The sequence below is a fragment of the Jaculus jaculus genome, chromosome 3, assembly GCF_020740685.1.
Source record: "Jaculus jaculus isolate mJacJac1 chromosome 3, mJacJac1.mat.Y.cur, whole genome shotgun sequence".
Lineage (NCBI taxonomy): Eukaryota > Metazoa > Chordata > Mammalia > Rodentia > Dipodidae > Jaculus > Jaculus jaculus.
The window spans coordinates 168,055,730-168,082,806 of NC_059104.1; the positions used below are offsets into that span (position 1 = coordinate 168,055,730).

Here is a 27,077-nt window from a genome sequence, read left to right on the forward strand (position 1 = left end):
ATGATCCAGGGTTTACCTCAGCTGTTGCACACAAGAATATGCCCTTTGCCAGGCTGGCCCACATCCAATAAGTGACTAGCCAATGCGAAGGAATACAGTCCTGGCCATTAGAGAGCACCTTAGCTCCAGACTAGCCTGTGCAGTGAGTGAAGGCTGTAGGCACTCCTACATTATTACATTGCAACACTCACTGGCAAGCTTGCTTTCTTGCCCCGCCTTCTGGAAGTGTTGGTGCCAAGGGCACTACGAGCAAACTCCACCCAGAACCAGTTTCTGGAGGAAACCAACCTTAGTTGTAAATAGTACTCCAATAAACATGGATGTGCATGTATCTCTGTTTAATTGAAGTATCTTTGGTAAATACCAGAGTAACAGCTGTATCATATGGTAGTTGGAATTTTTTTTTTTTTTTTTGAGAAGCCTCCATATTGATCTTCATAGTGAGCGACTTACATTCCAACCTCCACCAGCTGGGTATGAGGGTTACCTTTTAGACACTCCTTGCCAGCACTGGCTGTGGTTTCCTTAATGACTGCCACCTGAGTAGCATAGAGGAATTTCAATTTTCATTTCTCTGATGGCTAGTGAAGGTTGGCCTTCTTTTTTGTCTGTTTTATTTTAAATTATTTTTATTTATTTGAGAGCTACAGAGAGAGAGGCAGAGAGACAGAGACAGAGAATGGGCGCGCCAGGGCCTCCAGCCACTGCAAGTGAACTCCAGACGCGTGTGCCCCCTTGTGCATCTGGCTAATGTGGGTCCTGGGGAATCGAGCCTTGAACCAGAATCCTTAGGCTTCACAGGCAAGCACTTAAACGCTAAGCCATCTCTCCAGCCCTTTTTTTTTTTTTTTTTTTTTTTTGAGGTAGGGTCTTTCTTGCTTTAGCCAGGCTGAACTGGAATTCACTATGTAGTCTCAGGCTGGCCTTGAACTCAAGGCAATCCTCCTACCTTGGCCTCCCGAGTGCTGAGATTAAAACACCACCCTGGTCCAAGGTTGACATTTTTCATGGGTATTGGCCCATTTGTTTTTCATCTCCCTTCCACTCCCCAAAGTAGGGTCCCACTCTAGCTCAGGCCCACCTGGAATTCACTATGGAGTCTCAGGGTAGCCTGGAACTCACAGCGATCCTCCTACCTCGCGAGTGCTGGGATTAAAGGCGTGCACCACCACACCCAGCTTTGTTTTCTTTTTAGTTCACAATTTCAAGACAAAAATCCTGTCAGATATATAAGTAGTAAAGATTTTTGCTCATTCTGTGGGCTCTCTTCATGATTCCTTTGCTGTATAGCCTTTAAATTTCATGAAATCCTTGTCAATTGTTGGTATTACCTGAATGCCTGAAAAATTTTGCCAAAGCCTATACACTTGGAAGTGTTTCCCCTTTTTCCTGTTTCTGATCTTACACTAAAGTCTTCGATCAATTTTCATACAGGGTGAGAGATAGGCATCCGGTTTCATACTTCTACATGTAGAGATCCAGTTTCTCCAGTATCATTTGTTAAAGACTTATTTTCAAGCAGAGAGAATGAATATGACTGGGCATGCCATGGTCTCTTAACAGCTGCAAATGAACTCCAGATGTATGTGCCACTCTGGATACTGAGGAATTGAACCCAGATGGTTAAGCTTTGCAAGCAAGTGCCTAAAGCAATGAGCCATCTCTCAAACCCTGAAAAAGACTTTTCTCCAATGTGTATTTTGCCATCTTTATCATGTCAGCTGTCAGCTGCAGTGGCTGTATGACTAGTTGTGTGGGTTCATATGTAGGTCCTCTATTAGGTTCCATTGATCTGTGTCTTTTTGTGCAAATACCATGCTGTTTTTACTACTATGGCTCTACAGTATAACTTGCATCAGCTTTAGTGATACCACCAGCATTTTTTTTACTCAAGATTACCTTGGCTTCCACATAAATTTTAAAATTGGTTTTGTTTCTGTAAAGAATGGCTTTGGGGGCTAGAGAGATGGCTTAGCAGTAAGCACTTACCTGTGAAGCCTAAGGACCATGGTTCGAGGCTCGATTTCCTAGGACCCATGTTAGCCAGATGCACAAGGGGACGCATGCATCTGGAGTTCATTTGCAGTGGCTGGAGGCACTGGCGTGCCCATTCTCTTTCTCTCTCTGCCTCTTTCTGTCACTCTCTCTTTCCCTCTGTCAAATAAGTAAATAAATAAAAACAAAATATTTAAAGGTTTTAAAAATTTATTTGAGAGAGATAAAAAGGCAGATATATAGAGAAAATGGGCATGCCAGGGCCTTTAGCCACTGCAAACAAACTCCAGACACAAAGTGCTAACTTTGTGCATCTGGCTTACATGGACCCTGGGGAATCAAACCTGGGACCTTTGGCTTTATAGGCAAGCGCTGTAACTGCTACACCATCTCTCCAGCCCTGTCTGCACATTTTTTACTTGGGAGATATTGTTATTACTGTTTTAACCTCGCTTTTTGTTACATATCTGTCTATTATCTTATCTTGGTTTAATGTGTATCAAGAAATTCACCCATCACTGAAGAGCTAAGAGTTCCTCAAGTACAGTTCTCGGTGTCCCCTGAACAATGACCTGTCTGTTACCAAGCCTGTTATGATGGTAACAACACTTGGCACTTGTTGCACTCTTCCTTCTATCAAGACTAGGACTCCAGTTTTTCACATCTTCTTTCCTTTTATTGAAAAAAATTTTTAGAAAATGGCAGTTAGGAAAGGGCACAAACAACTCAACAAGAACATACTAGTGGAAAACATAGACAATATAAAACTAAAAATGCCATTCACTGGCTTCTTTAATTAGTTAAGAGCACAAAATGTAACAGGCAGAAGGTCTGTTTTACACAAATTAAAAGCTGTTTTTTAATAATTCTCTCCAAGTCAGATATATATATATTTATATACACACACCCACAAAAATGGTGTGTGAAGGAAAGCTGACATACACAGTAAGTTGTATCCTAAACTCATCAAGGAAAGTTGTTGAAGCAAGGATTTACAGAGTTGGCAACAAGCTGACAATTCTCCCCACAAAACAGGGTTCTGGTCCGTTGCCCAAGGTGGCTTCAAACTCGTGATCCTATCTCAGCCTCCCAGTGCTGGGGTTACAGGCGTGCACTACTGCATCCAGCAAGGCTAACAATTCTCAAGAACTGAGTGTTCAAATGCTGCATGGCACAAAGATATACTATATAAAGTACTGCTAAGTACAAAGGAAAATGTCTATATAGCTTTTAGCAAAAATGCTTCTCCAGAAAAGCAATCAAAACACAACCAGCAGACCAAGGAAGCTAGAGCTAAATATTGGAGCTACAACTTCTCAATTCTGTGCTAGGAAATCCCACTTATCCGGAATGGACTCAATTTTCAGGACAAAACAGGGACTTTTTAAACAGGTCATACTTTACCCATCTTAAATTCTTCATTTCTTCCCCCCACCCACCAGTATTTCAGCATGATCCAGCAGAAAGAAAGCTGCTTTTAGAATTGGCTATTTTATTTTTCTTTCAGTGGCGAGACTGTCATGGAGCCTGGATATTTCAGGTTCATATGCATCCATGACCAGTGTCCCGCTGTGGTCAAAAAATTTAGCAATGGACTTGGTGAACTCAGCTTCCCGTTGCTGCTTTGTTCTTCCACTGATGAAGGTCAGCTTCAGGGTGTACTTGTCATCGAACCTAAGCATCAGGACAAAGACAACCAATCAAAAAGCAATATGGAAAACCAAAAAAATAATAAAAAGCAATACAGCTGGAAGATCAAGAGATCTTAAGGGTGGAGGAAGAGGGTAATGAAATACATATGACATGAAAACAGAAAGAAGTGAGTCAGGAGGGCAATAGGGGGTGAGGAGGGATGTGAGGTAAGACCAGTAAAAACATATGTATGGAAATATCACAATGAAATCCACTACTTTGTATGCTAACTTTAAAAGCTAATAAAAAGATTCAGGGCTGGAGAGATGGCTTATCAGTTAGGGAACTTGCCTGCGAAGCCTAAGGGCCCACGTTCGACTCTCCAGGTTCCATGCAATCCAGACACACAAGGTGATGCAAGTGTGCAAGGTTGCACATGCACACAAAGTGGCCCATGTGTCTGGAGTTTGACTGCACTGGCTGGAGGCCCTAGAGCACCAACCCCCCCCCCCAAAAAAAAGATTCAACCAGTAACAATATAGCACCAAGTATTTGCAGAGTTACGAGCTGACACCTTTTAAAAATACTCATTCACTAATTCAAGTATGTACTGAGCTTCAACTATGTGACAGGGAGTTTGAGATGCTCAGGACATACAGCAGAAAACACGTAAAAACCTAACTTTGGGAACTTTCATTTTAGTGTATGAGGGAACAATTTTTTTTTTTAAATATATCATCAATATGATGTGCTTCATTAAGTAACTGTCTGGGCAGAAAGCCTGTACAGAGGGAAGAACAGGCTACTGAGACAAGAATTTTTCAGGCAGAAGGAACAAAGACACTGATGCAGGAACATGCCTGAAAGGTGTGAAGAAAAGGACACAGTGATGAAGTAGGAGGGTTGGGAGCCATAGGTGATGCATATGAAGTACACGGGGCTGGTAAAGCAGCCCTAGGAATTCAGCCTGTGTGAGGTTTGAAACACAGACTAAGTTGATGGGACTTCTGTTTTTGAAGGATCCCTTTTCCTTTTCTGTTGGTAATGGAGTATGAGAAGGGAGAGCAGCTTCAGAAGACCACCTGAACACCCTTACAGTAACCTAGGTGACATGTGGTGTGGTAACGCAGATGGCAGACGTCAGGCTGGATACAACCGGACAGAGCTGGCAGACCAGAGAACCTCTAGAGTCCAAATGACTTGCAGTTCTGGGAGAATGGACTTGCCATTTGCTGAGAAGGGAAAAGTGAGGAAGAGCACCTTGGGTAGTAGACAGCTGAGTTAGACTTTGGACATGTTAATAGGGATGCTCATTAAGATCCAATGTCAACTAGAAAGCAGAATAAATTTAAAGTTCTGAGAAGAAGTCTAGGATAAAAACACTGACTTAGATCTTTATTATACAAATAGTAGTTAAAGTCTTGAAAATCTACATTAAGGTTTCATAATGGAAAAATCGCTCTAGGAAAAAGCCGTAGTGGCACATCTATTTAGAGAAAGGGAGAATGAAGAGAAACGAAGCACGCTGGAGTGTGATGCACCAGAAGACAAGTTACAACAACAAAAGAAACAGGTAACAACTACAGCAGACACTGGTTAATAGTCAAGTAAGATAAGGAAAGAAAAGATGAGAAGGTTGGTTGAAAAGATATGGACAAGTCAACCTTGATAATAGCTTCATGTAACCACAGGCAACACTGGTTAAGTATAAAATGTTCTTAAGAATACCTAACATAATCATGGAAAATGCTAATAAAAATTTAAAAAAAAAAGGAATACCTAACAGACTCAGGCCTATGAGGAAGGCTTCTCAGAAGAATGTAGCGATAAAAGCGTTAAGCAGGTGGCAGGCAAGCTAGAAAGAAGAATCTATTTAAATAGGGTCATTGGGAAGCCTAGAGAATTTAGCACCTTACAAATTCCATGAAGAAGTGAAAAGATGTGTTTTGGGAGGGGTGTGGAAGATAACTGGAGATGTCATTGGGGACAGATGTTGAAAAGCTTCATATGCTGAAAGAGTTTATATACACTATATGCTGGCTGTGCCAAAGAGCAACTGAATCCCATAACTTATATTAAGTTTGCATATGCCAACTGCTACTATATGAAACTTACTGCAATTTCCTGTCACATGACCAGGCAGCCAGATCACTCTGAGGGGAAAAGGAGAGCAGAGCAAGAACATTCATACTCCGCCAATAATGGTCACTAACAAAAAGTCAGCAAGGGGGCTGAAGAGATGGCTTAGCAGTTAAGGCACTTGCTTGCAAAGCCAAAGAATCCAGGTTTGATTCCCCAGGACCCACATAAGCCAGATGCACAAGATGGCACATGTGCCTGGAGTTTGTTTGTAGTGGCTAGAGGCCTAGTGTGCCCATTTCTCTCTCTCTCTCTCTCTCTCTCTCTCTCTCTCTCAAATAATTAATTAAAAAAATTTTAAAGTCAACATGGAATGTGGAAAAATCAGAACCTTTATAGACTGCTAGTGGGGTTGTAAAATGGTACGACCACTATGGAAAACAGATAATTCCTCAAACAATTAAAAGAGTAACTATATCATTCAGTAATTCCTCTCCTGGGTATATTATCAAAGAGAAATGAAAACAGATCACATAAAACACAGGCACAATTGTTTATAGCAATATTATTCATAAAAGCCAAAAGTTGTAAATAACTCAAAAATGCCCATCAAATGACAAATGGGTAAACAGAAAATGGTACACCTGCATGATGAAGTCACGGCTCAACTGGAGAAGATGAGGCAATAGGGAGGTATTAACTGAAGATGTAAGGGTTCATTTTGAGGTGATAAAAATGTTCTCACGATACCAGTGTTAACAGTTCCAATTGCAAATACACTGGGAATCAATGTATTTATGCAGTTTATGTATTTATGTAGCTGTAGTTTATGTGGGCAAATAGCTTGGCAGATAAAGTGTACCTCAATAGAACTATTTCAGAAAGAACAGGGCAATTGAAAACAAAAATTATCATGTCGCTGGACGCTAGGGTTATGCAACACTGGGTCAGCAGCCAGGTCTGAAGTGCAGATTTACAATGGCTGAGGCCAGAGGGCAGCATGAGGAAAGCAAGAGCTCAGTTGCAACATAAGAAAGACAACCTGTTCCTCTTCCTCACAGGCCACTGTCATGGCTCACAGTGACCATCAACTTGATGGGAAGCTAGCCTCTGGGCATTTTGGGAGGGATTATTTTGATTAACTGAGGAGGAAAGACCCACTTTACCATGGGTTGCATCTTTCCATAGGTTGAGGTCTTGGCCTATATCAATAGGAGAGCGCTAAAGCTGGATGTGGTGGCACATGCCTTTAACCCCAGCATTCAAGACAAAGGTAGAAGGATCGCCAAGAGTTTGAAGCCACTCTGAGACTCACAGTGAATTCCAGGCCAGCCGGGGCTAGAGTGAGGCCCTGCCCTGAGAATGAAAGGGGAGAGCGGGTTGAGCAGCAGCACTCAGCACTTTCCGCTTCCTCACCGTGGACTGAGCACCAGAGCTTATTCCTGCTCCTGCCACCATGTTGTCCTCACCATGTGGACGTGATGGACTGTAATGTCAAACTGCAAGCTGAGTGTACCCTTTCCTCCTTAAACTGCTCTCATCAGCTATTGTGTGGCAGTAAGGAGAAAGGGAACTAAGGCCATTTGGTGCTGATATTATAGTTGACCCAGGTTCCCTAGTACCCACGTCAAGCCAGATGCACAAAGTGGTGCACGCATCTGGAGTTCATTAGCATTGGCTAGAGGCTCTGCTCTGCCCATTCTTTTGCTCTTTCTCTCTCTCTGCTTGCAAATAATAACATATTTTAAAAAAAAATTTAGCTGGCATTCTTCTCTATCACTTCTGGGCTGAATCAATTTAACCTTTGTACCTATGCTCCTACCTATATATGGGTGTTGTAAAGAGTAAATGAAGTTATGCATCTAGCACCAATACCCAATATATACTGAACATAACACCTGCTCCTATTACTGACATTTCACCTTTCCAGCAAATTTAAGGGGTAATTTTTTTTTTCTTTTTGGTTTTTTCAAGTTAGAGACTCACTGTAGCCCAAGCTGACCTGGAATTCACTATGTAGTCTCAGGGTGACCTCGAATCTCGAAGTCACAGGCGATCTTCCCACCTCTGCCTCCCGAGTGCTGGGATTAAAGGTGTGCACCACCACACCCGGCTGGACTGTGCCATAGAAGTTAAACAGAAGCTCTTCAAAGATAACTAAACTTATACCTCTGTTATTAACTGGCCACAAAGAAAAAAAAAAAAAAAGAAAAGAATTATTCTTCAGCCTTCCACCAAAGTACTTTCTAGCCCAGTTTTTATTCTTAGAGCTTTTCCATGATAGTATAATCTCAGCACTTCAGTGCTAGGAAGAAACCTCGATCACTCATCCTCCTTCATTGTACATGACTAGCACCATGACCTGCGTAGCACAAAGGCACAACAGAATACTATTAGTAATGACAACCGCCCACAAGTTAGAACCTGGAAGGACAGTAATTACCTTTTCAGACTGGAGGACAGCTGCCAAATATCATCAGGATCCATCCCTGTAGGATCTTTCCTGTGGGCCACGAGAAAGATGCTCTTCTCCTTATATGAGGTATAAATGGTCAGAATACCCATCATCACAAAATATGTTCAGTGAAGTTAAGGGGAAAACATACAAGCATGCAAACAAACAGATTTAATGAAAACTGATACACAAGGGCCATGAAAAATTTCATGGCTATCCTAAAGACAGTCTTTCTACAAACACTAAAATTTAGTCATTTTTCTTTTAAACTGTGTATTTGTGTATCAAAAGAAGTATGTTTTCTCTGGCTAATTCTGCTGGCATCTCAAAAAGGAACAGGGCACAAACTACCTTAGTCTCATCTTTCACACGGAAGGATGACAGGTGTAAGAACATCCTGGCACCTAGCAAGTCAAAACTATAACAACCTGTGCTTTTTTCTCCCACCTGAGTACTAATAAGGCCTGATCTTGCTTAGCATCCAAGGTCGGATGAGATGGGGTGCCATTCAGGGTATATTAGGGTTGGAGGCGGTGCTTATTTCTCCACTAAAAAACATCGAAACACAACATGGTTGACCATGCTTAACCAATTTCAAGGGGTATGTAAGAAAAATGACTTCAGATTAGTTTACTCTAAGACCAATCATATCCTCTATAGATGCAGACTTATGAATATACCGATTGTAACAGCATTAACTTCCATATTTGAGCACTTTAGTGTGCCAGAAACTGGCCTATAAGCTTTGTATATGGTGTCAGTTAAACTTTATAAACTGGAGAGGCAAAAAGTGTAGTGCAAAGAATATGGGCAGCCTCAGAGTTAAAGCCATCTCCCAGCCCAGCCCCCCAGCTTTAAGGAACCCTGAAACAGATCTGAACTTCTACCGCTGATGCTGCGACGAGGGGCTTCAGGCAGCCTGTCTAGGGCATGGAGATGGCTCAGCCAGTAAGCGCTTGCCTTGTAAGCACAACGACATGACTTGGATCCCCAAAAACCCACATAAAAAGCTGGGCATGGCTGAGCTGGGGAGAAAGCCAGGGGCTGGAGAGATGGCTCAGCAGCTAAGCACTTGCCTGCAAAGCTAACAACCCAGGTCTGATTCCCCAGTATCCACATAAAGCCAGATGCACAAGGTGACACATGCACCTGGAGTTCATTTGCAATGGCTACAGGCCCTGGCACACCTACTCTCTCTCTCTCTCTCAAATAAATAAATTTTTTTAAAGTACTAGCTGCTTAAGCATGAGGGCCTCTGTGGGGGTTTGAATCAGATGTCTTCCGTAAGTTCAGGAGTTCTGAATGCCTGGTTGCCAGCAGGTACTAATTTAGGAAGTGGAGTCTTACTGGGGGAGGTATATTCCTGGGGTGGACCTTGAGATTAGCCCTAGCATGCCAGTGCTAGTTGGCTCACTACTCTGCTAAGGTTTACTACCTGCTGTGGCAGAGGTGATGTCAAGTCTCTGTTCATACCATGCTATCCCCTGCCACCATGAAGCTTCCCTTGAAGACTGTCAGCCTAAATAAACAATTTTCCTCCCTTCAGCTGCTTTTGGTCAGGTGTTTTATCCCAGCAACAGGAAGGTAACTAAGCAGGGCATGGTGGTGCACCCCTTTAATCCCAGTATTTGGAAGGCAGATATAGGAGGATCAACCTGAGTTCAAGGCCACCCTGAGCCTACATAGTGAATTCCAGGTCAGCCTGAGCTAGAATGAAACCCTACCTCAAAAAAAAAGAAGGTAATGAGGCCAAAGCCCACCATGGTATGTCTGTAACTGCAGTTCTCAGAGGGAAGATGGGGAGGACCAGAGAATTGCTAGGGACTGCTGATAGCAGCTCCAGGTTGCAGGAAACCCTATCTCAAGGAAATACACGTATGAGTGGTAGAGGACACCCGACGTTCTCTAGCCTCTGCGCACATGCTGGAATGTGCGCACCCACGCAAACATACGAGGACGACAAAAGGCCAGGCGTGGTGCGCGCTTCTAATCCCAGTGCTGGGGGAGGAGACAGGAAAGTCCCCGGGGCTCACTGGCCAGCCAGCCTAGTCGGGTGGTGAGTCCCAGGTCCAAAGAGAGAATGTCTCAAAAAGAAAAGGTGAATGGCATTCCCTAGGAAAGGTGTCTGAGGTTGTTCTGACCTTAGCAAGCTCAGGCATACACACGCATACCTGCATACACACACAGGCACATGCAAGCCTAGCCTAACAGGGAAAATCTAACCGGCTAGAAGTAATAAGAACTGAGTCTCAATATTATTTGTGTTTTACAACTAAGTACTCATTATTATGGTTAATAACTAAAGCATATTATAAATAAATAACATCAAATACAAAATATTAATGATATCACATGTATTTACAGATGCTCACAGCTCACGTAACGTTAAATTTTCTCCTTAATAGGCTGTAAGACAGGAGCTGTGAAAAGCAAGGGAGAGTTCAGAGCAGGGAGTGAAGACAAACCTGAACAGAAAGGATATGATATGACGCACAAAGCCAATACCGGCTTGGACTCTGGGAAGGGGTGCATATAATCCCAAATCAAAGCCACTATGGCGAAGAAACAGGAGATGGTACAGATGGTAAGACGACCGTCAATTAGACCAAAATTCTCCACATACTTGTATTTTTCCAGAAGTACCTAGTGAGGAGAAGGAATCAAGGTAACTGGAATGCGTACTTCCAAATACCCGCTTTTATTCTAGAATTCCATTATAGGTTAAGTTACAAAGTAAGTGAGCAGTTCTCTCCAACCAGCACCTTATCCTAAATAAAGAAGACTCAAACTATCTTTAAAGGTTCCAGAGAAAGTTTAACAATTTTTATAATATTTTAAGTTCTCAACCTTCCTCACAAGATATAGCTAAAATTGTCCTTTCTCTTTCAAATGGACTAATCCATTTGATTGGGTGAATGGATGAATATTCCAGCTTCTCATCTTTTTGTGCTCTAATTAATCTCAAAACATTGAATACTCAATTGTATTGAGACAGCCTTTCACACACTTCCGCTTGTTTAATCTGTACAATTGTAGAGACTGCTTTCTGGCTCATTTTCTGACACAGAGAGCTAAAGTCACTCTAAAGGGAGAGACCCTGCAGGAGAGGAGCCTCAGCTGTACACACACTCCCACAATTCTCCGTAACAAAGTACCTTTTTGGCAGAATCATCCAAAGAGTTTTTCACAGCTGATCCATCCCACTTATCGATTTTAACAGGTTTATCATCAATCTTCCACTGTAAAATAAATAAAAGAAGTTGTATATCAAGAACTTGGCATCTAAAAGTCAAATGTACTGCTTTCTTGGAAGATCCTGTAGTATACAGAGCACTTGATTATTTGTCTTCTGATGTGGAGGTGGAGGGCTGAAACACAAATCAAAATGAAAGGAGGTCAAGGGGTGTATGGTTCCACATCCAGGAGGTACTCACATGAAGGTTCCCAGTCTCTGAGCAAAACCATCAAATTCTACAAGCCCAGAATCAAAACACATGCCTGGGCTGCAGAAACTGCATACCCCACCCCCACTTCATCCTAATATGAGCACAGAAAACAAGAGCATCCTTTGCTTGTCCTTTCATTGTGTGACCACAAAAGGCAGACAACACAAAACATAGGAGTTTACAGGCACTAGCAAAATGGGGAGGGTCTCCTTTAATACACCTTTGTCTGCTAATGACTTTTATATTTTATCAGCACGTCGTACCTTTAAGACAATAAATACAGCACAATCTGCTGAGAACACCAGATTTCCCATTACCAATCAAGTCCCGGAGCCAGTCCAACCAGTGGTGACTCTGGACGTGGAGGTTTAGAAACTTTCTCAAACACTGCTATTTGGAAGCAAGTGATTCTCTTGTATGCTGATGGGTAATTCAGTGTTACAAGATGGGCTGGGGAGAGAGCTCGATGGATAAACACTTACATTCAGAACCCCAGCACCCACGTAAAAAATCAGATGCTGTGGCAGGTGCTTGCACGGCCTACAGGCAAGACGAGGAGGGAGGGGACAAGAGACCTGACAGGAGGGAGGGGAAGCAATGGTGAACATACGACCCTGACTCTGAGATGGAAGGTGAGGCAAAAACCCAGAACAAGCTCGCCTACACACACACAATTACAAATCTATAAAAGTCAACTTAGTCCCCTTGGGTTCAACTTCCACTCTTGGGAGTTTTTTTCTATTCTGCATAGTATAAGGCTACTCACTATAGCATTGGTTTTTTAAAATTATTTATTCATTTATTTGCAAGGAGAGAAAAAAAGAGAGAATGGGCATGCCAAGGTCTCTAGCCACTGCAAACAATTTCCATATGCATGCACCACTTTGTGCAACTGGCTTTATATAAGTACTAGGGAATCGAACCTAGGTCATTAGGCTTTGTAAGCAAGCACCTTAACCACTGAGCCATCTTTCCAGCCCAGCACTATTTATAGTAGGAAAAAGGCTGGAAGTAATTCAAGTGCTCATCTATATGGTGCAGGCTAATCTATGGAACATTAAGATATTCTGCATGTGATGTGAATTCAAAATGCTCAAGTAATGAAGTAAGTGTGGTTTAAATAAAACAAAGTGCTATCAATAATCTGATAAGTAAGTCTTTTATAGATCACAACAACCAACTCAATTTTTTTTTTTTTTTTTTTTTTTTTTTGAGGTAGGGTCTCACTCTAGCTCAGGCTGACCTGGAATTCACTATGTCATCTCAGGGTGGCCTTGAATTCATGGCGATCCTCCTACTTCTACCCCTCAAGTGCTGGGATTAAAGGCATGTGCCACCACTCCCAGCCCAACTCAATTTTTTAAAGCAAAAGTAGAAATGTTTCTATCTCATCAACTTTATTTTTTTCTTAAATCATCCCTGTAGAACTTTATTTTTAAACTATAATTCCCTATACAAGTATACACATTTTTTAAAATATTTTATTTGAGAGAGAATGAAAATGGGCAGGCTAGGACCTCAATGGAACCAAATTCCAGACACATGTACTATGTTGTACATCTGGCTTTACGTTGGTACTGGGAATGGAACCTGGGTCTTTTGACTTTGCAGGCAAGTACTTTAGCTGTTAAGCCATCTCTCCAGCCCACAAGTATACGAATTAAAAAAAAAAAAAAAAAAAAAAAAAACCTGCTTGCGAGGAAAACATGAACTAAAGTAGTAGGATTTAATTATGAGTCAAGGGTCAGAGAGATGGCTTAGCAGTTAAGGGGCTTGCTTGCAAAGCCTAATGACCCAGGTTCGATTCCTCAGTACCCACATAAATCCAGAAAGTGGCGTATATATTTGAAGTTTGTTTGCAGTGGCTGGAGGCCATGGGGCACCCATTCTCTCTTCTCTATGCTTGCAAATAAATAAATAAATAAATAAAATTTCTCTCAGAATCTGCCAGCCTACCAATAAAACACAACACCTCATTTTTTAATTTTTTTTCTTCCAAATTTTTATTAACAACTTCCATAATTATAAAAAATACCCCACAGTAATACCCTCCCTCCCCCCACTTTTCCCATTGAAACTCCATTCTCCATCATACCCCCTTCCCTCATCTCAGTCTTTCTTTTAATTTTGATGTCATGATCTTTTCCTCCTCTTATGATGGTCTTATGCAGGTAGTATCAGGCACTGTGAGGCCACAGATATCCAGGCCATTTTGTGTCTGGAGGGAGCATGTTGTATGGAGCCCTACCCTTCTTTTGGCTCTTAAATTCTTTCCGCTACCTCTTCTGCATTAGACCCTGAGCCTTGGAAGGCACAACATCTAACTTTATTTATTTATTTTTTTGGTTTTTCGAGGTAGGGTCTCACTCTGGCCCAGACTGACCTGGAATTCACTATGGAGTCTCAGGGTGGCCTTGAACTCATGGCGATCCTCCTACCTCTGCCTCCCGAGTGCTGGGATTAAAGGCGTGCGCCACCACGCCCGGCTAACATCTAACTTTTAAAGTACACATTGAGTCAAGAAATGAACAACAGTATTTCTAGCCAGTTAACTCATAAGCATTCAAACAAATCCCAACTAACTACTGAGCCATCTTCCCAGCCCATAAATTCCATTTTAATAACCACAAGCAAAAGAACAAATTTGCGGGGCATGGTGGCACACATCTTTAATCCCAGCACGTGAGAGGCTGAGGTAGGAGAACTGCTGAGTTTGAGGCCAGCCTGAGACTCCACAGTGAATTCCAGGTCAGCCTGGACGGGACCCTAGCTCCAAAAATATAAAGAAAGAAAAAAGAAGGAACTAGTAGAGCAAAGCCTACAATAAAATTTGAATTGTCTGTGAAATAATAAAAACAGAATGAAGTCATTTAAAAATTGTAGTTGAGGGCTGGAGAGATGGCTTAGCGGTTAAGGCTCTGTCCTGTGAAGCCTAAGGATCCAGATTCGATTCCCCAGTACACATGTAAGCCAGATACATAAGGTGGCACATGCTTCTGGAGTGGATTTAGAGTGGCTGCAGGCCCTGGTGTGTTGTCCATTCTGTTTCTCTCCTCTTTTCTCTCCCTCACCTCTCATATAAATTAAAATAAAAGTAAAGTAAAAAAGAGTATTTGCTTAAAAAAAATTTCAGTCACAAAAAAATCATGTTTATAGCCAGCCAGCCACATATGACTGCGTGCAACACAACCCAGCAGAGACTGGCCCCTACAAACCACAGGAGGATTCCTTAGCAATTTTCAAGGATCAAATCAGAAGCAGCCATTACAGCAGGGATTGGATAGCCTCAGCTCTAACTCCACAGCTTAGCACCCAAAGTCATCTTCAGTAAGTAGAACAGGAACATTCCCAGTGAATTACACTGAATTGTCCCAAGAAAGAGAGGGATAGACACATCATCCATCTGTGTGCACGGAAAACCTCAGTCCACCTCAAAGTGCACAGGATCTCTGCAATTATCGGGACACCAGGAGCTGACGTTAGGTGCTCCCCGCCACCCCCCAGGGTAGTGTCTCACTCTAGCTCAGGCTGACCTGGAATTCACTCTGTATTCTCGGGGTGGCCTTGAACTCATGCCGATCCTCCTGTCTCTGCATCCCAAGTGCTGGGATTAAAGACGTGCGCCACCACACCCGGCTCTAGGTGCTTATTTTTCTGACTGCAAGCTCTCATTGTTCTCAAAAACTGCTTACCTAAAATGTATGCCACTCCTCATGCCCTACTATTTTCCTCACTCTAGTCTTTCTAAACACTTTGCACAAGCTGCAATAAAAAGGAATGAAAGAAGCCGGGTGTGGTGGCGCACGCCTTTAATCCCAGCACTCGGGAGGCAGAGGTAGGAGGATCACCATGAGTTCGAGGCCACCCTGAGACTCCATAGTGAATTCCAGATCAGCCTGGGCTAGAGTGAAACCCTACCTCGAAAAACCAAAAAAAAAAAAAAAAAAAGGAATGAAAGGACAAGGCAGAGGCTGGTCTGTGTCCACATGGCACCTCCCAGGTAAGTTACAATGAAGGACAGTAGCACAAAGGAATTAAGTCAAGTCCTTCCAAGGACTGTCACACTTACTTCATTAGGAAGGCCTATTTGCAAGGTACGTCCTTGGCTGGCACCGGCCAATTTGGCTGGTCCACAGTTCCCTACATGAATATGAAATTTTCTCTAAGTGCTAAGAGTGTCTCCTGGAGCCTAAACAGTTTGTATAAACAATGTGCCATATGCCAAATACCTTTTCTTCTGGGGTTTGGCATACGCTAAGCCAAAAGTACCAACTTAACCACCACCAAAAAAAAAAAGAAAAGAAAAAGAAAGAAAGAAAGAAAGAAAAAGAAAAACAAGCACAATGTCTGTAACGAGTTTCTCTGACAAACATTACAAACATTTCACACATTGTCACAGCTCTCCTAACTGGAGGAACAGAGGAAGTGAGCTCCTCTGGAGCTCTAAAGGCAGAGGACCCCAGAACACTACCCTAGGTTTCCTCTGAACTTCATCCCATGGTGCTGTTTGAATAAATCTTATTATAAGCATCATTATATGCCGAGTCTCATGAGTATGTCTAATGAATCATAAGTCACATGGCCTTGGGACCCCTGATGTAAACACTACTGAAATGCCAACCACAGATTTATTATTTATATATAATGTCATATACAAGTCCCCTTCTTACTCCTATGCATTTCAGAAATATGCATATTTGTCAAAATGAACAATCATAAAATTTTACTTTTTAATTGTATCAAGGTCATATATGGACTTAGCTTAAAGAATAAAAGTAAATGGACCTTGTCACTGTTATTTCCAACTCAGGACAGCTATTTTTATCTCCCTTAGCTGATTCTCTGAGAGTTTGCCCCCTCTTTTTTTTTTTTTTTTTTTTTTTTTGGTTTTTCGAGGTAAGGTCTCACTGTAGCCCAGGCTGACCTGGAATTCACTATGGAGTCTCAGGGTGGCCTCGAACTCACGGCGATCCTCCTACCTCTGCCTCCCGAGTGCTGGGATTAAAGGCATGCGCCACCACGCCCGGCTTTTCTCTCTCTTTTTTTAAAGTTCACTTTATTACTGCTTAATTTTTCAGGTTTGGAATTGAGCTTTTGACCTATGAAAGATGGGAATTAGCTGTTCTACCTCCAGACACATATGCATTTATTTTTCCTGCTCCTCCCACTATCTTTTTAATACCGTCATAAGATCAGTACTGAATTGATGTTCGATAATACCTTGATTTTAGTCAGCTCCCAACTCAAGAGTTCCCATTATAATCATGTATGCCATTCACAAATGACATCAGTGGAATACTGTCAAGACTCATTTAATTTACAACTGTGCACTACATACCTTTTTCTTTCTTTTTTTGGGGGGGATAGAGGAGTTTAGACATGATCTTGCACTAGCCCAGACTGCCCTAGAACTTACTACATAGTCTCAGGGTGGTCTTGAACTCATGGCAATCCTCCTATCTCTGCCTTGCAAGTGCTGATGAAAGGTGCACACCACCATACCCAGCTTACTACTTTAATAATACAAAGTTCTGCAAAGATACTTCAACGTAGAAGATGTTTCAATGTAGGGTACTAGAAATCACTTCTGAACCTCCCCAAGAGGGAATAGAACCCAGTTTTTCCGGCCAGCATAGTCAAGTCCAGCTACTAGCTAACCAGTTCACAGCATAAAGGAAGCTCAACACTTTGGTGGAATACTGTGAAGACTCGTTTAATTTACAACTGCCCACTGCATACAGAGTTCTACAAAGGCTTCTCTCCTAGTGGGCATGTGTGACCTTGCACTCGCCTCACCTTTGTGTGTGTCTGGCTTACATGGGATCTGGAAAGTCTAACGTGGGTCTTTAGGCTTCACAGGCAAGTGCCTTAACCAGTAAGCCATCTCTCCAGTCCCTCTATGTGGATTTTGTCTTCTTTTCACCTTAATCAGCTGGTAGGCCCCCTGAGCTCCTTCTTGTCCTATCTACAATCATCGAAGGTAATAAATACAAAGGGTTAAAGCTTATATGCTATGTATAAGCAGAAGAGTTCCACAATGGAACTTCCACCTTGGTCTCTCCTATCACCACCACATTTGTCTGCCCAACTGCCTACTTGCCAACTTCACTTACATGCCTACCAGGTATCTCAGGCTTAACCACAGCCAAGCTTAACTTGTACTTACTCCTCATGGTGCGCCTGTCTCCCCAATCTTCCTCATCTCAATGAAAGACGTGTGCCTCCATTTATATAGTTTATTGCAACAAAACCCAAACCTTAATTCTTCCTTATTCTTCATATTCTACATTTAACCCATCATGTTTTTCTGGCTATATATCCAGAACACATCAGAATTTGACCAGTAATTCTCAACCTAGAGGTTACTAATAAAAGGCAAAAGCAGTAAATAGGGAAAGGATGTGTTGAGCCTGGGGAGATGGCTCAGTGGTTAAAAGCATTTGCTTGCAAAGCTTGCTGGCCTGGGTTCAATTCCCCAACAACCACATAAAGCCAGACAGGTATTCAACTGCAGCTGTGAGAGACCCAGGTGCACCCACAGTACACAAATACACCACACACACACAGATACAAAGAATTTTTTAAAAGAAATATGTGTTAAAACACAGGTATCCAGGTCTCAACTGTACAAAATCCAATTCATGCCCATTATTTTTAGCTAATATCCATGGGAATCTGTTGTAGACAAGTCTTCATACAGTGTACTGAAAAATAATTACCTAAGAAAGTTGAGACCCAGAATAAGAGGAGAGAAGCTGTGTGTGTGTGTGTGTGTGTGTGTGTGTGTGTGTGTTTTTATCTTCTCAAGGACAATACAAAAGCTGTGCTCTAAGGCCAGGCTGACAGTCTAGTCACAAGAGACGGAATCCAGACATGAGGCTAAAAACTGTTCAGAAAATAGTTCAAAAAAAAGTTTAACATTATGCATCAATTCTTAATAACAAAAACAAATTAAACAATAGCTTTACTTGTTAAATTATTTTTTATCACAGAGAAAGCGAGAGAATTGGTGTGCCAAGATCATTATAATCAAACTCCAGATGCATGTGCCATCTTGTGCACATGTGACCTTGCATCACCTTGTGTGTCTCACTTGCATGGGAATTGAACATGAGTCCTTAGGTTTCACAGGCAAGAGCTGTAGCCACTAAGCCATTTCTCCAGCCCAACAGCTTTTCTTTCTAGCTGCCATGTAGAAAAAAATGCCTTGGTGTATGTTGGGCAAAGTAACCTAGCAGAGTGAACCAAGTCAATATGAGGTGGAAGATAGAAAATTAGATTTGCAAGGTTTATTTTTATTCTTATTTTTTTATTTTGGAGCTAGGGTCTTGCTCTAGCCCAGGCTGACCTGGAATTCACTATGTAGTCTCATCTCAATCTCCCAGCAATTTTCCTACCTCTGATTCCAGAGAGCTGGGATTTAAAGGTGCTCCACCATGCCCAGCTATTGTTATTTAATTTTTTTGTTTTTATTTAGTTGAGAGAAAGAGACAGAGAGAGAGAGAGAGAGAGAGAGAGAGAGAATTGGCACATCAGGGTCTCTAGCCACTTGCAAACGAACTCCAGACACACGCACCACCCTGTGCATCTGGCTTACATGGGTCCTGGGGAATCAAACAGAGGTCCTTCTGTTTTGCAGGCAAGCACCTTAACCATTAAGCCATCTCTCCAGCCCTGCACAGTTGCTTTTTAAAACCCAAGAAACAAGAACGTTTTGTGTTTAAAGTCAGTTTCAGAAGAGCAGGAATTAATATGTTTACAGAAAGCAAGAAGTACAATTGCATGTTTCATTACATTTCTCTATGGCAAGTGAAATTATACCTATAAAAACAAAATCTCCCCCAATCAAATTAAAGAGGTTATATTGGGGGGCTGGAGAGATGACTTAGCAGTTAAGGCGTTTGCCTGCAAAGTCGAAGGACCCCTGTTCGATTCTCCAGGACCCATGTAAGCCAGATGCACAAGGGGCACATGTATCTGGAATTCATTTGCAGTAGCTAGAAGCCCTGGCACACCCATTCTCTCTCTCTCTCTGCCTCTTTCTCTCTCTCAAATATATAAATAAATAAAATATATTTAAAGGGGTTATACTGAGGGTAACAGCCTCTTTTGAGTACATCATATACTCTCATTTCCAGAGAACACAAGCTTCTCTATTCATTCAGATCCTGCTCCCCTAAGATAATTTCCCCGTGGCCTGAACCCTAGTCGTCAGTTTTCAGACGTTTAGAGGCAACATCTTCTACAACTGTTTCTGAAGATTGGGGTGGTACTACCCTGCTGACAGTACAGAGGGAAGAACGATACAAGGTGGTATGTCATATTAAGGACCGCGTAATTCCCACGTACAATAAGTACTAGAGGGAGCTAGAGTGGGGTAGTCCAATGTAAGGCTGAGGTGAAGTTTTCTAAGGAAAAGAGTACTTTTTCTATATAAACTTATATTTTAGCCAGATGTGGTGATGCACGCTTTTAATCCCAGCACTTGGGAGACAGAGGGAGGAGGACTGCCATGAGTTTGAGGCCACCCTGAGACTACAGAGTGAATTCCAGGCTAGTCTGAGCTAGAGTGAGGCCCTACCTCAGAAAACCAAAACACAAAAACAAAACAAACAAATAAACAAAAAAACCCTCTTTTATTTGTGAGAGAAAGAGAGAGACAGAGGGAGGGAAGGAGAGAGAACAGATACGTGAGGGCCTCTAGCCACTGCAAACAAACTCCAGATCCATGTGCCACCTTGTACATTTGGCTTATATGGATCCTGGGTAATTGAACAGGGTCCTTTGGCTTTGCAGGCAAGCACCTTAACGACTAAGCCATCTCTCCAGACCTATGAGACAGTTTTATCCATTTTTGCTACTCCAACTGGGGTTCTCATCACCTTGTCATTCCATTATTTAGGGCTCCAGGTATGCCCAACCTAAGTAGCCCCACAGTCCACATGTATTCCAGGATAGCTAGGAGTATGACTCAACAATTTATAAATTACAATGTCATGTTGCAGTGTCAAAAGGTTGGACACCAGTGATAAGCCTTTGTCATACCCCCAAAAAATATTTACCAGCACTACACAATTTAATCTTTACTAAGCTATTATTTATATATATATATATATATATATATATAGACATTTATTGTAATAAAAATTCAAATGCAGTAGTAATTTATTCAAGGCTGTGTGGTTTTTATATGTTATACCAGAATTCAAAATTTTCTTGGGCTGAAGAGACAGCTCAGAAGTTAAGGCGCTGACCTGTAAAGCCCAAGGACCCGAGTTTGATTCCTTAGGACCCACATAAAGGCAAATGCACAAGGCAGCACATGCATCTGCAGTTCATTTACAGAGGCTAGAGGTCCTCCCCTCCCTCCGTCTTTAGTCTTGGCACTCAGGAGGCAATGGTAGGAGGAGCACTATGAGTTCGAGGCCAGCCTAAGACTACATAGTGAATGGTCAGCCTGGGCTAAAGCGAGACCTTACCTTCAAAACAAACAAACAAAATTAAAAAAAAAAAACCTAAATTCTTTTCATGAAATCAAATCATATATGGCCTCAATATATTTTTAACTGCTAACTGAACTATCAGAATAATTTTCCTAAAATCACTTTATACAACCTCAAAAACCTTCAATAGCAAACTATTCTATGCCTACTTCCAAAATATCCATGTCCTCCAATCTACTTGAGTCTTTCTACTTGTCACTATAGTTGAACCTTCCAGTAAACTAAGAAACCTCAGGTTCCATCACATTCTATCTTTGCTCAAGAAGGCTTTCTTACTTGACATGCTATTCTTGGCAGCCTCAAAATAAGGTACATGCATCAAGCCTTCCCTTGGGGCCCTCATCCTTAGTTACTGGAGCTTAAGGATCTTTCTTTCTCATTTGAACTTCTAAAAAAGTGCCCCTTTGAAGACACCATGTGCTTCCTTAAATACTTTATTTCCTGTACTCAGCTATTCTGAGTACTGATTAATAGGATTCTTGATGTATTCCTCTGCCATCAAACACTGTTTACCAAAGGGTACAGATTATTATTCTCCCCGAACCTCTGTGGTATAGGTGCCAGACACTCTAATATTTCAGGTGAAGAAAGGGAAGCTTAGTGAAGTTAACTGACTTTCCAGTCTTCTCACTATTTGAATTAGCAGACATACTTCAAGACAAATGTTTACAATCTCCAAGTCCAGCTTCTTACAATAACACAATGCCATATATATAGCCAGCCCCTTGTATGGAGGTGGTACATTGAAGGACTAACAACTAAGCACAGAAAATATTCAGACAAAAAAAAATGTCCTGAATATGGAGACTTTTTAGTCATTAGTTCCTAAAACACTTAGTGCAGCAATTGCTTACATAGATAGATGAGGTATTACACTTGCTTAAATTTACAGATGACTTAAAGTATACTGAAGAATACACAGTTCATATGCCAATATTACACTTTAAACACTATTTATTTAAAGCCAGGCGTGGTGGTACACACCTTTAATCCTGGCACTCAGGAGGCAGAGGTAGGAGAATCACTGTGAGTTCGAGGCCACACTAAGACTACATAGATTACATAGCTAATTCCAGGAGAGCCTGAGCTAGAGTGAAACCCTACCTCGAAAAATACACACACACACACACGCACACACACACACACACACACGCACACACACGCACGCGCGCGCGCGCACTTGCAAGCAGAGAGGAGACAAAGAGCATGGGTATGCCAGGGCGTCTAGCCACTGCACCACTTTGGGCATCTGACTTTATGTGGGTACTAGGGACTCGAACCCGGTGGTTAAAGTTTTGCAGGCACACACCTTCCTTAGCTGCTGAGTCATCTCTCCAGCCTAATACCACACTATTTTGAGACTTCAGCATCCCTGCATGCACCAAGGGACACTGGATTTAGTCATGTCCATGTTTAATGCCATGCTGATAATCAAAGTAAAGGCAGAGGAGGAAGAGCTGGTGGGAAAGAATCAGCACAGGCGGTGGGAGGCACACCCAGAAAGGAGAATTTGTATACTCAAATGTCCACCAAATCCCAGAACACCGTCATTTAAGAAAAATTAAAGCCGGGTGTGGTGGCCCATGCCTTTGATCAAAAAAAAAAAAAAAAAAAAGAATTAAGAGTGTACTAGCAAGGGCAGAGAAAGAAGTTCTGAGTTTTGAGGCCAAATCACAAAGCCAGTGCCAGCCTTGTCCAGGCTATAAAATAAGGCCTTGTCTCAAATTCGAAACCAGTAATACTCAAAAAGCCCAACAGAACTGAGGATGTCGCTTCACTGTAAGGCACTTGCATAACATATGGGAAGACTGGGATCTGAACTCCTACATGTGATCAGGAATTCACTGCTTAAGCCCCATATGTCAGACACCGAGGAGTCTAAAAGCTTTTCAATTAAAGTAAAAATCAGAGGCCGGGTGTGGTGGTGCACACCTTCAATTCCAGTACTTGGGAGGCTGAGATAGCAGGATCGCTGTGAGTTCGAGGCCGCCTGAGACTACATAGTGAATTTCAGGTCAACCTGGGCTAGAGTGAGCATGCCTCAAAAAAAAAAAAAAAAAAGTAAAAATCGGGGCTGGAGAAATGGCTTAGTGGTTAATGCACTTGCCTAGGAAGCCTAAGGACCAGGATTCAATTCTCCAGTACTCACATAGGCCAGATGCACAAGCTGGCGCATGTACCAAGCTCGTTTGCAGTGGCTGAAGGCCCTGGCACACCCATTCTATCTGGCCCCCCTTTAAATAAAATTTTATAAAAATTAAAATTTAAAGTAAAAAATCAGTTTCCTATGTTAAAGACACCACACTTTACATTTTTTAATTTAAAAAAAATAACTACTTATTATTTGAGACAGACAAGGAGAGAGAATGGACATACCAGGGCCTCTAGCTACTGCAAATGAACTGCAGATGCATACACCACCATGTGCATCTGGCCTACCAGGGACCTGGAGAACCCAAGCTAGGTCCTGGTTTCACAGGCAGGCACCTTAACTTAACGCTGAGCTATCTATGCAGCCCTCATGTTTTACATTCATAAAACCAGAAAGGAATTACAATACTGGGGGTAGGTGGTCTTAAGAGTCTATTAAGGGTTAACCTTTCATTTTGCAGATGAATAACAGACGTAGGAAAAACAAGAGTATTTTGTATTTTAGGTCAAAAAGCTTAGATAGAGGCAGAACCAATATTAGGCCTGTTTTTTTCACGCAACTGTTTCTTCCATGATGCTGTGCAAAGGGAAAGAAAGGGCCACCCAGATAGAGAATTCTCCTATTCTTTTAAGGTCTCATTGTTAAGATCACAATTTTCTTTCAAAAGGGGTGGGAAGGGTGATGGGCAGCAAGCTTGAGCCGACAGCAGGGCGCAAGAAAGAAAAGATGGGAGAAGGCAAAGCACACAAGAGGAAAAAAAATAAGAATTTTAAGCTTCCCCGTCGGCACAGCAAAGGAAGTCAATAGTCAGATATTTTCATTATTTGGTGTATCAATGACAAAAAAAAAAAAAAAAAAATTGCCTAGAAACTTCACTAAGATGAACGAGCACTCTGCAATCTGTGGCAGCACGCGCGGGTGACGGTGGTGGGAAATGTGGGGAAGAGGGGGGATCCTAACTTCGAATAGGTTCTTTCCATTTGTTTGGGGTTCCGTTATTCCGCGACAGCGAAATGGACGCTTTTAACAGAGCGGCACCACCCCCGCCCGCAGGCACAATGGGAAAGCGACGGCCACTCTGGAAAAGGGGTGGAGGGTGGGAGACACACTGTTCGAAGCTGCCAGCCTTAAGAGACAGGAACCCCCGTGAAGATGAGAACACCTAGGGGTTGGAAGTGCGTAGGTGGGCTACCCGGGAGCTCCCCTCAAGGAGCCTCATGGGGGAGGGGGGCGGGGATGGGAAGGTGGACTCGCGGCCTCCCCGCAACTCCCCCAAGGCTCGACCGTCCCAGGAAGCCGATTCCTCACCTTATCCAATAAGCCACTGCGGCTGCTACCTGTGCCGCCGCCGGCGCCACTCCCGGCCCCACCACCGCCTCCACCGCCACCGCTTCTCCCGCCTTGTGCCGCCGACGCCGACATCTTGTCTGCTTCTGTGTCTCCCTCCCACTTCGACTTGTCCAAAGCCGATTGGCTGGAGGGGCCCCCACGTGGTGCGCCGCGCAGAGCCCCACGGGAGCGGTAGTTCGGACGTGCCGACGCGAGGTCTGTCGGCGGAAGTGGCCGCGGGGCTTGCTGGGATTTGTAGTTAGTTAGCCTCTCCGGCGGCCGGTTGCCACCCACGCACACAGCCAGCCGCGGCGTCGCGGTTACTAAGGAGTGGGGGTGCGGGGAGAGGTAGTGTGGCAAGCGCCACCGTGGAGCGGCTCCGACATCCCCGGCAGGTTCGCAGGCGCGCATCCCGCCTGATTGGGACGCCACCTCCGCGTACCGCTCGGAAGCGGAAACGACGCCGGAGACAGGTGCGGCTGGAAACCTAGGGTCCCTGTGTTCAGAGCCTTCCCCAGCGCCAGATGTCAAGTCTCCGGAAGGGAGGGGAAGGGCTCATCATTCAGCCCTTCGTAGCCCTGTGAGAGCACTTGCTCTCCAAAGTGAACGTCATCTTAGCTGTTGGGAATGTTTCTAGCAGAACCTTAATATAGATAGCCTACCTGCACCTAACAACCTCTCTGCAGACCCAGAACATCGCTTTGACAGATGAGAAAACGAACTTAAAGAAACCCAGAGAGCATGTATCAGAACCCAGCTTGAAGCCAGTTGTTGATTTCGAAACCCAGGATCTCTCTCTCCCTCCCCCCGCCCCCGTTGGTACTCTGCTTTTTATGGTTTCATTAGGTATTTCTTACTGTAAATAGTTTTTGAGCCCCAGTATTGCCTAGCATTGTACCTAAGGGACATAAGGAAGTCAAGATAGATCTAGTTATTACTCCAGAGGCTTGGAGTTATCCACATTTACTTTATTAATTACTTTATGTTATTTCGTTTTTATTTTTGACACTTTCATATATACAGTGCATCGCCCTTTCTCTGCTCCCTCCCTTCCTACCAAAACCCTTTTCTGCCCATTGGATCCCCATCCTGTTTTCACACATTTTGACCCACTGAGTTAAGTTACCGTCAATGACATGATCAAGGGTGGGAGGTTATTTGCTGGAGAATGGGCCACGTCAGGTGGACACCACTAAAGGACACCACTCCTCTCCCAGCACTCCTCAGTTGCCACTATTCTAGGAGCTGTGGGGTCTCACGAATCCCTTCCTCAGCTGTACTATTGACACGCTCAACCTTTTGCAGGAAACCATGTCTGCTGTGAGTTTGGGAGCGCAGCAGACTTGTCATATCTGGAAGCCAGCATTCTGCCACCCTGTTCCCCATCCTCCTGTTCTTAAGTTCTTTCTGGCCCCTCTTCAGGGAAGTTCCCTGAGCCTTGAAGATGTGGCTTAGGTGGCATGGTTAGGGCTGAGCACGCAGGCGTTGCTTATTCTTAGTAACTTTGCAAACTATCCATCTTTCTATTGACCTCTGCCTTGTGCATAAAGAAATTTCTGTGTTGAAGAAAATGAGCAGTATCAGTGTCACTCAGTAGGACCTTTTCCAGTTCCATCCATTCTCCTGCAAATTTCATCACTTCGTTTTTCTTTGCATCTGAATAAAACTCCTTGGTGTATACATACCATGTCTTCTTAATCCATTTGTCAGTTGATGGACATCAAGGCTGATTCCATTTCCTAGCGGAAGTACTATGTCACCCATAGTTTACTTCTTATACCTAAGTGTCCTTCTTATGTTAACCAGATGATCGGCCAGCTCCTTAGTGAGCTGCTTCCGTGTAACCAGCCATGTTCTAGCCACACAGGATATATTCCCAAATAAAACAGACAGAATCTGCCTTGGCAAAGCCATCCTTCACGTGCAAATGATCACAAATGATTATGAGGTTCGATTTCTTCACCCCTGAGAAGTCCTCTTTGACCACGCCAGTTGAATCTCCATAACATTTTGTTGTTGTTCTTGATCTTTCTTGGAATTTCTCATGATTCAGCTCCAGTATCTGCTTTGCAAAACCTTCCCTGTTCTTGCTTCCTTTTTTTTTGTAGACAAAATAAGGCGTTTTGTTTATGCCTCAGTTTAGTTCACTCAGCACTCATTAAGGTCCTGAAAACAGAGAGACAAGTAGGGCCTATGTCTGACCTTGGAGAGACTCAACTTCAGCCTGACATTGATATGGTGGGGAACAGTCAGGGAAGAATGCCATTCTAATGCAGTTTAACAGAGTGCTTCCATTAAGAACTTGGAAAAAAGGGTTGGGCATGGTGGCACATACCTTTAAGCCCAGCGCTTGGGAGACAGAGGTAGGATCATCATGAGTTTGAGGCCACCCTGAGGCTACATAGTGAATTCCAGGCCAGCCTGAGCTAGAGTGATATCCTACTTCGAGAAAAAAAGAAATAAAAGATCCAGATCCATGACTATGG

General features: G+C 43.0%; 2 protein-coding genes across 2 annotated transcripts in view; one reads left to right on the forward strand and one right to left on the reverse strand.

The window, feature by feature from the left end:
• Window positions 1-2,757: 2,757 nt before the first annotated feature.
• Spcs2 (signal peptidase complex subunit 2) lies at window positions 2,758-24,699 on the reverse strand. The gene is made up of 5 exons (XM_004656274.3): window positions 24,571-24,699; window positions 11,317-11,400; window positions 10,644-10,804; window positions 8,150-8,284; window positions 2,758-3,669 (listed from the first exon to the last, which is right to left on the reverse strand). Exons 1-5 carry the CDS (start codon window positions 24,682-24,684, stop codon window positions 3,483-3,485), a joined length of 681 nt encoding a protein of 226 aa, XP_004656331.1. The 5' UTR covers window positions 24,685-24,699; the 3' UTR covers window positions 2,758-3,482.
• Window positions 24,700-24,879: 180 nt separating this feature from the next.
• The window catches only part of Xrra1 (X-ray radiation resistance associated 1), a 79,498-nt gene continuing 77,300 nt past the window's right edge, over window positions 24,880-27,077 (forward strand). Inside the window, exon 1 of the mRNA XM_045145880.1 lies at window positions 24,880-25,064. The gene's annotated coding sequence lies outside the window, so the exon portion shown is untranslated. The remainder of the gene's footprint in view (window positions 25,065-27,077) is intronic.